The sequence below is a fragment of the Eleutherodactylus coqui genome, chromosome 4, assembly GCF_035609145.1.
Source record: "Eleutherodactylus coqui strain aEleCoq1 chromosome 4, aEleCoq1.hap1, whole genome shotgun sequence".
Lineage (NCBI taxonomy): Eukaryota > Metazoa > Chordata > Amphibia > Anura > Eleutherodactylidae > Eleutherodactylus > Eleutherodactylus coqui.
In genome coordinates, this window is record NC_089840.1 from 233,887,727 (window position 1) to 233,900,632 (window position 12,906).

Below are 12,906 nucleotides of genomic sequence, written 5' to 3' on the forward strand. Positions count from 1 at the left end.
CATCAAATAGTCCTAAGATTGTGGTGGATTGCAGTGGATCTGAGAGACAATGCTGCTGAAGACGGATGGGATGACAGATAATATATCGTCTATGTAGACAAAACAGACTAATGGCTCACTGATGGACCAGATTACATGCTTCCCACAGAATTCCATGGAGAGGAGTGGGGGAAGAAGGGAACAGGAGTCGAGGGAGAGAGAAGCAGAGAAACCAACAGAGATGTTGCAGCAACTATCTCTACAACTACTAGATAGTACTTCTCTATAATGTCCTCCTTGCTGCTGCTTCTCTGTATATGAGAGATTGTGATAGAGAACGGGATCTCTTCTTCTCTGTGTATACAGTGTATAGGAGACTTTATAGCAGCAATCTACACACACCAACTCAGGGAAAACTGAGACTTAGAGATGGAGCCTGTAGAGGAGAAAACTGCTAAGAAAATGTGAGATACAAGTCATATAATGTCCAGAAATAGTGTTATTCCTCTTGTACACACATATGGCAGCTTAAGCAGAAAAGTCATTTGAAATGATAGGTTCACTTTAAAGGCTATGGACATGTTTGGGGGCAATTTTTTTTTCATTTAAATGCAAGTATTTTGGGCTGACTATCATTTTTGCAAAAGGGTTTCATTTAAAATTTTGCACCGTTTGTATTCAGCAGCTTCTAAGTCTCCAAAGGAGATCCATCAGTGAGGCTGGACTGATGGCTTAGTCTTCCTCTGCTCTCTCCTATCCTGAATGTTCTTGTTGGTTAATTTATGACCACCCATAAAGGCTATCTTTGCTGTGGTCCTAAATTAGCTGATAAAAAGTGCAGATGTGGAAAGATAAGGGCTGAAAAACAATCTGACAGTCCAGCTTCACTGACAGATCTCCTGCTGAAGCTAAAGGCCCATCTAGACACAGCGATGATCACTCAAAATTCACTCAAATGCCGTCTTTTGAGTGATAATCGTTGTGTGTAACTGTACTAACATAGTGCAGTTTTCGTTAAGCCGTCGCTCATCGTCATCTTTCAGCATGCTGAAAGAGAACGATGAGCCTTATCAGGGATTTACAGCTGATACTATTGCTTCAGCTGTATCCCGCTCCCTGATGACAAGCTATGTATGAAGAATATTGCGGTCCAGCTGTGTTCTCCATACCCCGCTTGGAGCGCTCGTCTGTATAACAGCCGGGCGCTCCAAGCAGTGCACAGATGGATGCAGAAGACAAGCAGGGCCAACATTTTTGGAATTGGGGTTATAGAAGCTTGCGGAAATGACTATCAGCCCAAAATGCATGCATTTATGTGAAAAAAATTGACTCCCAAAGGTGCCTTTGAAGGGGGTGTCAAGGTATTTACTATTGATGAACTATCCTCAGCATAGGTCATTAGATTGTCGCGGATCTGCCACTAATGATCTCCGTTGATCAGTTAAACCTCCAGCCCACTGTCAGTGCAGCGGGTTTGGACTCGTCATCAGGGTGAGTGCCGGAAGTATAATAGAAGGCATTGCTTCCATTGATTTCAATTTCACTGACTGTGGGCTGGTGGATCAGCTGATCAATGGGGATCCCGAACAGTAGATTCCTGCTTATCAACTATTAATAACCTATGCTGAGGATAGGTCATTAATCAACACTAAATGTCCGTAAAACCCCTTTAAGTGAATGGGGCTGAGCATGACTGGGCTGCAGTACCAGAGACAGGCTCACTTATATGGAAGTTGCTGTGCCAGGTATGGCAATGAAGGAGCTACAGCTGCCTCTTCGTTCTGCTTTTTGGAGGGGATGCGACTCGGGTGATGAGACAAGTCAAAAACTCATGATCTATAGATCATAAATGTAGTCTCCAAGGAAAACCATCTTTAAAGAACAAGCCAAAGAAATTTACCAAGTTAGGTTAGAAAACTTTGGTCTGAATAGCAATAGTCTAGTGCTCAACCCCTTGGGTATGAGGGGTGTAGTATAGATCACCTGACTGAGGCACCCCTCTATTAGCATTGGGCAGTTCTGATGTTTTGTCACCATTCCATCATCACCTTCCTGGTTGGATCACTTGATTTATCATTGTCTTTACTATGTAGCCAAGATTTACACAATGCGAGAAGGGGGCATTTTTTGGTCTTCATTAATCCTACGGCTATGCTTTCTCTAAGAACATGTAGCATTAATACGGCTCATTGTGTTAGCAACTGCTAAGTTTCATTGCAACAAATGTTGTCTTAACCTTGTTGAGCTTGATGAGCATTCCTCATTCATTCTTCATTCTTTGCATGCCGGACTCCTCTAAGTGTAATCAACTTGTGGTATTCTTGGGAATATCTATTGCTGCAGTTGCATCTGCCTTGATTCCATCTGTTTGGCTTTAGTCCATCACTGTTGGGCATTTTCCTATCTGGCAGTCTTCTATCTGGACACACAGAGCTCATTCATATCTTACTGGTAGCTGGAGAGCATATCAGACACATGCTAGCACTATGCAAGATATTGCTGATGCATATTAGAGAATGGTTTGTGGCATTTTCAGTCTTGAGCTCTTCATATGCTGCATTAATTGGTTGTGGCCTAATCCTTGGCGATCGTCTATGAAACCCATGCATGAGTACCTATGCAATAAAGATACCGCTCACCTAGTAACCGGCCAGGTTATGTCCTAGTAAGAGGATGTGAACTTGAATGTTAGCATCATGGCACAGAAATTGCAACACGGAAGTGGGTCCAGACTGATGTTACAATGTCAGCCCGACCCATGTGACCAAGGCTTCGGTGCATCTGCCCTGTTATTCGGTGCTGGGCGCCAATAAGTATACAACTGTCTGCTGGTATTGGGTTTGATTGATCAGTAGGGAGGTGTTTCCCCAGCCGACCAATCAACCATGTTTGTAGTGTATATATTCTGAACCCTCCTTTCAGAGAGCACCAGTTATTCCTCTGCATGGTGGAGTTCTGGTCCAGTCCACGTCTCTCTAGTGCCACCTCACAGTTAGATAAGTCCTCAATGTTGATACTTAAGGCCCATTTACATGCAACGATGATCGCTCAAAATTCGGTCAACCACCACAGCTGAGCAATAATCATTGCATGTAAATGCTGCCATTGTCTACTTTTCAGCTGCGCGATGATTTTAAGAAGACCTTAAAATCCATTGTTCACCCGGAGACAGATAACAGGGACCACACTGTGTTCTGCACGTGAGTCGGAGATTACATTGTATTCTGCCGACAGCCCGTGTGTGAATAAAGAAGCCGTGTGCAGAGCTCAGACCGCATGATGTGCTCTGCAAACAGCTCCCAGAGGCCCTTTTACACGCAAATAAAGCTAATAAAGTGTTAATGGACATTAGTGTCCATTAAGACTTTATGCAAAATGATCACTTAAACTGTCAATCTTCAAAATCGTTTGAAAGATTGTCTTTTAGTGTAAATGGGCCATTGTTATCTGGTATTGTACATCTGCTTCCTTGTGCTATTGGGACTATTGTTACTTACATCTGTCAATTGTCACCCGTTTTACCATCTAAGGACAGTTGAGGAAGTCCCCAGTTTCCGGACATGGGGATACCCTTATCAGGACCAATGCCCCGCTTATAGGCAGGGTTTTTCTGTACTAGTATGATAGAGTGAGATTTCCCTTTTCCCATTATTTAACCCTTTCCAATCCACTGTCAGGCGTCTAAAGACATTATGATTTAAAGCAGGGCAGCTCTCATGTTGAAAGACATCCGTCTGGGTTCTCTTACTGTATATTGCCAGCCTTTCTGCTGTCGGAGCCTATCCAAAGTGTCACCTCATGCAGGACTGGCTTTAGCCAAAAGATAGCGTGCTTTAATAACGGCAGAAAAAGAGTAATTCCCCTAGGAAAACCAGGATACAAATTGGATTGGAAAGCGTTAATTCAATTATTAATAGTATTGTTCTCCTAGTTGATAGTTTTACAGTGTTAGGCTGTTACTTGTTACCACAACTTTTTTGCACAGTTACTTGTGTGCCAGTTTTCCTATGTCTTGGCTATGTCTTATGCATGCGTTGCATGAATCTGCATCTTGATCTGGCTATTTATCTGCTTGGTGTTTGGTTTTAGACCTCTTCCTGCATCCGCCTCTTTTCCTGCAATCTGATTATCTATATTTATTGGAAAACTGAATGTTTTCAATCATTTAACTTGTTACTGCAGCCACTTCACCAGTGAAGATTGTTCAACGGATGAAGAATTTTCTGCAGCAGAAGATACAGGACTAATAGGCATACTCAGAGAATGGGGAGAGCAAGTATTGCCAGAGAAAATCTCCAAGACAGCAGAAGACGAGAAAACTATCCTACCGGAGATGCCTCAAGCGGACCTGTCTTCTGGAAAAACATCAGTGACTAGCAGTGGATTTCATTTACAAGCACAAGAAAAGTTGTCGGCAAGTGAAGACTCATTGGAAATGCAAGATGTGGAAGCAGACATTGACATATCATCCATAACTCACTTTAAGAACAACGATGCTGTAATTCAGAGTAACTACAATCTTGGCAGTCCAACGCCACAATTGATTCCAACATCCGCCGAGATATCCTCAAGGAATGCAGCACTATCTCAGCCAGTTGGACTACTCCAAGAACCAGACGACACCTGTAACCAGGCAAAGAACGATTGCAAGGATAGTTATACTGACCACGGTGAACAGAAAGGATCATGGGATAGTATAACTTTAACTACAGATGGTATAAATAGCCAGACATGGGGGCAGAGCCATTTAATCTTGCCTTTCACAACAGATGGGAGCTCAGACAATGATAAAGATAAACTCCCCATACAAAGCTGTCTCCAGAGCGGCGAATCCCTAATAGCCGAGAGCTTTGAGCCCAATCTGGTGGTGTCGGAGCTCAATACTTTTTGTGATAATCTTGTTACATCATTGCTTAATCAACAGTCTCTAGTTGAGGTGACAGAACCAACAAGTCTTCAGGAGCAGATGGGTAAGATCACAACCTACCATGGTTCTCCTGTCAATCGACCAGAAGAATCAGAAACTAAGAAAAGCCTTGATGCTGCAGGACATGTCAACAAAACAACTTTAGCAGAAAACATTGCAAACCATGAAATTAATGAGGTCTGTGGCTTGCCAGAAAAATCCACAATAGATTCTGGAAATTTTCCTACTAAAGACATGAAAAACCATGAAGTAGAGACAAAAGCACTGGAAGATGAAAGTGGAATTTCTTCCAATGTATTGATCCCCATGGGTGTTCTAGTAGCTCCTGATACAGAAAATACCTTATGTACACCTTTGACGGAGAGTCTAAATGAAGGCATAAATCAGGTTAATCTGAAAACCACAGCTGGCCTTGTAGATACATCTATGGACTCCTTACACGTGACTACATCAAGTGATCTAGTTCAAGTAGTCAACCAAACAAGTACAGAAAGAAATAAAGACATTAGAAGTCAAAGCTCTGTAAACAATTTACTTTTAGAAGATGTGTCAAACTTTTGCCTAAATACTGCAGAACTACATCTCGCGGCACCAAGTCCTGATGTAAAGGAAGACACTGCAAAAGGTTTACCCATATCTAGCACAGACCAATCACTCACTTCAACATCCATTGGACAAACTCCTATGAGTCACATTGAAGTAATACCCCAGCAAAACATCAAATTTAGTCCATTGGATCTTACGGGGTTTACAATTAATATGGACATGAAGAAAGAGATCACAGGAGAAAAACCTGATACTGAGTATGGGGACAATGATTGGGACAGTAGCACTCAGGAGAAAGTTGCAACTGAAGGAGTAACATCAAACACCCATAAAGACAAGGCTTTAAAGATTGATAGAGAAAATAGTTATTTAGCTAGTTCGGCCTGTCCGGTTATTATAGGAGATGCCCTGGGCTCACAGGTTTTACCAGATTCACCAGCAGAATCTATGAAAACAATTTGTGACACTTTTTCAAAAGGAGTTGAGGTCAAAATTCTCCCTCCACAGATGGAGCCTTTGTTATCCTTGCATGGTCATGAGAATGAGGAGGACTACAAGTATTTATCATGTCCAAAGGAAGAAAGTTGCCCAACTGAAAATTCAGTTTCAGTTGAAACCAAGATGAAGACCAGCCAAAATCAAAGTGAAAATGACATGTCCTTAAATATTGTGCATCAAAGTCAAAGTCCTGATATTAAGGAAAAGTTACAATCGCCCATCCTGTCTGGTGTGGAAAACTTGGGCCACTGGCCAGATTGCACCGTGGGGGAGTCATTTAAGGTTCAGCAAAACGAAAATGTGTCTGCCATAATTCCAGAAGAGATCAAAGAGGAAAAGTGTGATACTAAGTATGGAGCCAATGATTTCCAGAGTAGCACTCAGGAGAAAGTTGCAACTGAAGGAGTAACTTCAAACACCCATAAAGACAAGGCTTTAAAGACTGATACAGAAAACAGTTATTTATCTATTTCAGCCTGCCCTGTTATTACAGGAGACGCCCTGACCACGCAGGTTTTACTAGATACACCAGCAGAATCTATGAAAGCAATTTCTGAAGCTTTTTCAAAAGGAGAAGAGGTCAATATTCTCCCTCCACTGATGGAGTCTTTGTTATCTTGCCATGGCCATGAGAATGAGGGGGACTACAAGTATTTATCACGTCCAAAGGAAGAAAGTTCCCCGACTGAAAAGACTGAGACCTTTCTAGTTGAAACCAAAATGAAGACTAGCCAAAACCAAAGTGAAAATGACATGTGTTTAAATGCTACACATCAAAGGCAAAGTCTTGATATTAATGAAAAGCTACAATCATCCATCCCGTCTGGTGTGGAAAACCTGAACCACAGGCCAGATTGCACCATGGGGGAGTCATCCAAGGTTCAGCTAAAGCAAAATGTGTCTGCCATAACTCCAGAAGAGTTTAAAATAGTAGACAGCAACCCAAACCTGCAAAGCTGGTCTACAGAGCAGAAGGAGGTTCCCTTGATCACATTGAGTCAGCAAGAAGCCGCGTCTTCAGAGAACACACCCGACCTTGAAAATGCTCTCTGCACTAGCAAACCCCTGGAGGAGAAAGTGCAAGATGAAGTTTTAGCATCCAAATCAGATCCTTTAGCATACAGATCAGATTCTCCAATCATGAATGATGAAGCAGACACGTGCATCTTGACAACTTGTGAAGACACTGGAACCAAGGATGCTACAAGTGCTTTCGGGCTCCAGGAGGACAACATTTTGCTATACAGTCAACCGGGTGAAAACTTAATTCCAAGGGACACGCAGTCTTTGAGATTGACAACAGAAGGTCAGTGTTTAAAACTTTCTTCAGATAAAGTTGAGAATGCTAACGAAGGAATCCCTACTACCCAAGTTCAACTTGAGCTTTCTGCAGACACTACAGCACAACTTCACGTACTAGATGATAAATCAACCCAACTTCTAGCAGCTGGTGACAACTGCAGCTCTATAGAAACACCAAAGGATTGCCTTACCAAGAAACCGAATATTGAAATAGATGTTGGCAGTATAGCTAAAGTTACAGTAGACACTTGTTCTGAAGATCTACCGAAGACGGAAAATGCAACTAATTTCTCCAGTGGCAGCCTTCAGTCTGAACAGTTGCAAAGATCCACATTTTCAGCACCAGATAAGAACTTTCCATCTGAACATGACATTTTGGGTCTTCCTCTTAGCCCCATCGATAGAGAAGATGGGAGCCCATTACTAGCCATATGTCCAGAAGCTGAAACCCAGGTATGTGATAATCTTACAGTCAAGCCTGAAAAGTTTGATATGAAAGAAAGTATTAAAGATTTATCTCCACAGACTTCTGAAAAAATTAATGAGGAACTTCAGGTTTTATCTTTTCAAAGTAGTGACATTGAACCCCTTACTGACACCATAGAGGAGTCCGCTTATAACAAGTGTAATATGGAAACAGCCAAAACTTTCACTGACCATAGGAATTATCCCAAAGAACTTGAGAGGACCACACATGTGAATGAATGCTCCTCTACATTACTAGAGGGACCACAACCTCCAGAACAATTTTATCTTTCTAGTGTAATGGTAGGAGAGAAGGATTCCAAGTCCTACCCTCTGTCTGAAGCTGAATCTACAGCAAAATCACAAAGTGTAATCGTGGAAGCAAAAGAGAAAAATGCTGAAAATGGATCAGGAGTTTTAGGTGAGAAAGATCAGTTACATGCAGAACCTTGTATCTCCAATCTCAATCCCATTGAATGTAGCAATGCACATAGTGTTAGCATGGGAAAATCTGAGGAAGCATTTAATATAGTGCATCATAATAAAATCGAGGAAGTACACCCTCAAGAGAAACATCCTGAAATGGCTTTTGAAGGAATGCTTAACCTCAGTCCCGAGGGGGGAGAAATACTGACCCATAGTTCTCAGGAACACACAAGCAATGCCGTCAAAGCAACAGTAGGCACTGCAATTGTAACAGAGCAGAATGTAGCTGATATTATCAATACAGATTCCATAATTGGTGGCATACAGAATTCAGGACTTTCTCCTGAGCCACACATCCCCTCCAGAGATGAGACGGAATTTCCATCAACAGAACCAAGTCAAGTAAATTTAGGAATGACCACATCTCATCAACAAATAGTCAACCTTGGTGAAGAAACAGGAGAACCCAATGTCATCACTTCTGGGGCATGGGAGGGACCTGGAATGACTCCTGCATCCTTAAAACTATTTCCAAAAGGGAACGAAGAAAACTCTGAAGATGCAACAATGAAACCTCAAGTGGACAACACAAAATTAATTTCTGACCATCTAAGTCTTGTATCCGAAGTAGAAGAAAGTAAAGCATCTAAAGCTATAATGGAAAAGTCTGATGTTGTTCCTGAAATGACATCAGCAGTTTTGGATCCACTAACTACAAAGACAAATATTCTTTCTGATATGTCAGGTTTCACACTTAAGGAGACAGCAATCCTATCTGATGAACCACATTTGCCTTCAGAGCAGGCAAATAATGTATCTACACATAGAAACCTTCCTTCTCATGACTTGGCAACTTTAGTGCAGCCTGCAAGTTCTATGAAGGCACAAAATACAGTACACAAAGACATGGCCAATGAAAAATGTCTTCCTTGCCCCCTGGAATCAGTCAATTTACAGAAAATGGAACAACTTGACCAAATGCTATTGTCTACAAACCGAGAAAAAGCATACACAGTCTCTGGGCCACCAGGAATTGACCTTACTGAAGACAAGAAGCATTCTCCTACTACTCCGACTATTGGAACTGATCTGCCATGTTTTGATCATGGTTCTTCTAGTGTTGCTCAAGAAAAGTCACTTTCTTCTCCAAGTGACCCAGGACCTACTTCGCCAGTCATTAGAAGCCCAACTTTTCCAGCATCAGACTCTTATAGCTTCACCCAGAAACTGCGCAGTGTCCTCCACTCTGATCGGCCAATCACAAAAAAGACTGCAAAACCTACACCACCGGAGCCATTGGTTCTCCCCTCAAGTCCAAAGATACCCCCAGGAGGAGTGACCGGCGAAAGGTATTTTAGGAATTTAGTTAGTTACATAAGTTTTCTGGTACCTTAAATAAATATACTTGTGGTAATAATGTGCAAGTGGACCGTGCCACTTATTAGGCTGTGGCCAGGGCTATGGAATCGGTAAGCAAAACCTCCGACTTCTCAATTTTCCCATATTCTGACTCTGATTCCCGACTTCTTCATATATTATTGTATATTATTCATGTTTTTTAAGTGATACATTTTCTGCATTAAATTGCTAACATCAGGCTTTTTATCACCCTATGGCTCCCTGCACACGGGCGGAAATTCTGTGGCGGGATTTCCTGCAGAATTTCCACCCGTGGCCGCTGCCATAGGATTGCATTAGAAAACGCAATCCTAGGCAGACGGCCGCAATTTGTCTGAGTGAAATCACAAATCGCGGCATGTTCTATTTCTGTGCGGGCCGGCTCCTCTCTGCACATGGCACATAGCAGAGAATGTGAAGACGCCGGAAGCGGGTGAGCTGCAAGCCTTCGCATGGTCATGGGACCGCATCCTGCTGCGACACTTCTCGCAGCGGGATCTGACCCGGCCATCTGCAGGCAGCCTTAGCCTAACTACCCATGGCGAGAGTGATATGGGGCCATGAATCCCGCGGCCCTATATTGCACTTCCCACCATGTGAATTTCCCTGAGGATGCAGGACGTTTTCATGTCATCACTGCAGGGATGAAGGGAATCCTCCGCTGTGGCTGACGGCTGCGGCAGAGGATGGTGGAGTGCACTTAACATATTGTGCGATGCTGATGTCGGCCCCATTGAAAATAATGGGTGGTGTGATGCGAAAACACGCACAAGATAGAATATGCCATGATCTGTTTTCCGCATGGCATCGTGGTGCTATGTGAGAAAACATCGCTCGTGTATGACCCCATTCTTGCAACGCACAAATCTTGCGCGATTCTATCGCCCGTATGAAGCCGGCCTTAGACTTACTTCACACTGGCCCCTCCCCACACAATCCCGCCCCAATATTGCGCTCCTCACCATGTGAATTTCCCCATGCAGGAAAACATCGCTCATGTGTATGACCCCATTTAAAGAATAGGATTTATATTTGTGTGAGACTTGTACGTCTCGCAACCCACAAATCTCATGCGGTTTCGACGTCCGTGTGAAGCCTGCCTTATGATACAATAATCAAGCTACAACCTACATGCCGCATCTTCGTTATCAATGTTTTTGATAAATAGGGGCTTGGATGAATAGAACATAGATTTATAGGACATTGAAAAAACTTTCCTAAATCCCTTTGAAATAAAATATGCAACAAATCCTTGAATTAATTAGACCATATTTATAATATATAGTTTTTTTTATAAGCCGGGGTCAGTACATTTTTTTACCAACTCCGACTCCACTAAAATTGGACTCTTGACTCTCTGACTCCAACTCAACAGCTCTGGCTGTGGCAATATTGAAGGGGCTCTTGTCCACGGGCGGGTCGGATTCCACATGCAGGAGCCCGCAGCGGAATCCAACCCTGCCCGCGGCCGAAAACCCTGCTTACCCGTCCGGGTCTTCTTTATTCTGTATTGCAGATGTGTGCAGAAGTGTCGGCCGGCACACATGCGCAGTAGACATTTTTTCAAACTCCTGCTTTCCCGTCAACTGCAAATGGGCCACGAATGGGACGGCTTCCATTGACTTCAATATAAGCCGTCCATGCAGGAGCCGCACTGAAATGGAGCTTGCTGCGATTTAATTTCCGTACCTTAAAGGTCCACGATTCAATGGACATGAGCCCTAATAGAGATCACATTGCTGCTGTAATTTTACCATGGTGCCCTTTATATGGAATGACTTTGCAAATCACTGAAGAATGATCGGTGGTTTGAAACGTTATTGCAGATGATTTGACGATCATTCCTATCTGGAGTAACCTTTCTACAAAGGCAAAAAAATACTAGAAAGAACTGTCAGGTCCTCATGATAGCTCATCAATACTTGATCGTCTGAGGTCAACCGCTTGGGCCTCCGGCCAATCAAACACTGCTGTCAGTGCCGCTATGCAGAGGAGTACAGAGCGTAAGCTGCTGCTCCGACCCCAGTGTAGTGGCCGGCACTTGTAACTGCAGGTGCAGCTCTCGTTAAAATCAATGATACTTTAGTTTACAAGATTTTGTACCTAGATAGCTTCTCACTAAAATCAATGTGCTTTAATAAGCATGATACACCGGAGTGAGTTCAGTGCCTCTGCAGTGTATTTCTTATGTATGCACCGGGAAAGCTGCTGTATACATCATTTGTATCTATAAGCCCTCATTCACTCAATGGAGGCCAAATGAATATCCTCTTGGCTTTGACAGTCAAGTATATGTCATTATATTTTGTAGTAGCTCAATTTGGGCACATTTTTGGAGGAACAGAATAGCAAAGTCAAATGTGCTTTCCTATACAGCAGCAGTCCGTAAAAATGCATACCAGGCATTATATGTTTTTAACACGAAAGCCTACGGGCACTATATGTTTTATATATATATATATATATATATATATATATATATATTACAGCATGCATAGGAGGCATTCATTGGAGGTATATGTAGGGATCCCTTTTACAGATAGCTGAGATACATATCTCCAAATATATTGCTTATACCACTCGTGTAAAAAAGAAGGCAGCATGTTCTATTTTACCTTGTTTTATGCACGTAAAGTCCTATTGTTTCCTACGTGTGTTTGGAACGCAATGCGTATGCAATTACATTGAGTATGTACGGTGATTTTACGCATGTTGCTAGGAACCTCAGAAGAAAGTAAAAAAAACAAGGAAGCCAGTGCTAAAATATGACATTACGCAGTTTCCTACGCTGGTAAACCACTGCAATTTTTACACAGCGTTATACCATATGTTCGTGTGAGCCCGGCCTAAGCGGTCAAAATGTGCGCATGTAATACGCAGTGAATAGAACCCATTGATTTCAATGGGTTCATTCACATAAGTGTATTTTTTCATGAAAAACACGGAGCATGTCCTATATTGTGCGCACTTGCACACCGCAGTCCAGTGAAATCAATGGGCTTGCGTAAATGCGTGTGAGATAAACCTGAGTATTTGCGGCACCTATACAAATACATGGCAGAGCGAGCAAAATACACGGACGTAAGCGCATTTCGGGGGTCCTTACTCACGATTAGAAGAGAGCACCAAATCGAGAGTGCCTTAAGCAAGAAGCCACATCATATTCAGAGAAGCAGGGGATTATTTTTCAATAAAACTACGGCTATTTCCATCCTACCACTTGCTTCCTGCAAGTAGAGCGACCGCCCTGACATGAGCGACTCCTCTTCTCGGTTGCCAAGCTCTTCAACGTCCACTAAGGAGCCCTATGAATTATACAAGTCAGTCAGCATTCTGTAGATTCCAGTGTCTTTCCTTACTTGATA

The 12,906-nt window shown here is 42.6% G+C and overlaps 1 protein-coding gene across 4 annotated transcripts in view; it reads left to right on the forward strand.

The window, feature by feature from the left end:
* Positions 1-12,906, forward strand: part of TACC2 (transforming acidic coiled-coil containing protein 2) — a 158,489-nt gene that overhangs the window by 48,694 nt on the left and 96,889 nt on the right. For all 4 annotated transcript variants that reach the window (XM_066600873.1, XM_066600875.1, XM_066600874.1 and 1 more), the window contains exon 6: positions 4,162-9,492. In XM_066600873.1, the coding sequence (XP_066456970.1) occupies positions 4,162-9,492 (5,331 nt within the window). The remainder of the gene's footprint in view (positions 1-4,161; positions 9,493-12,906) is intronic.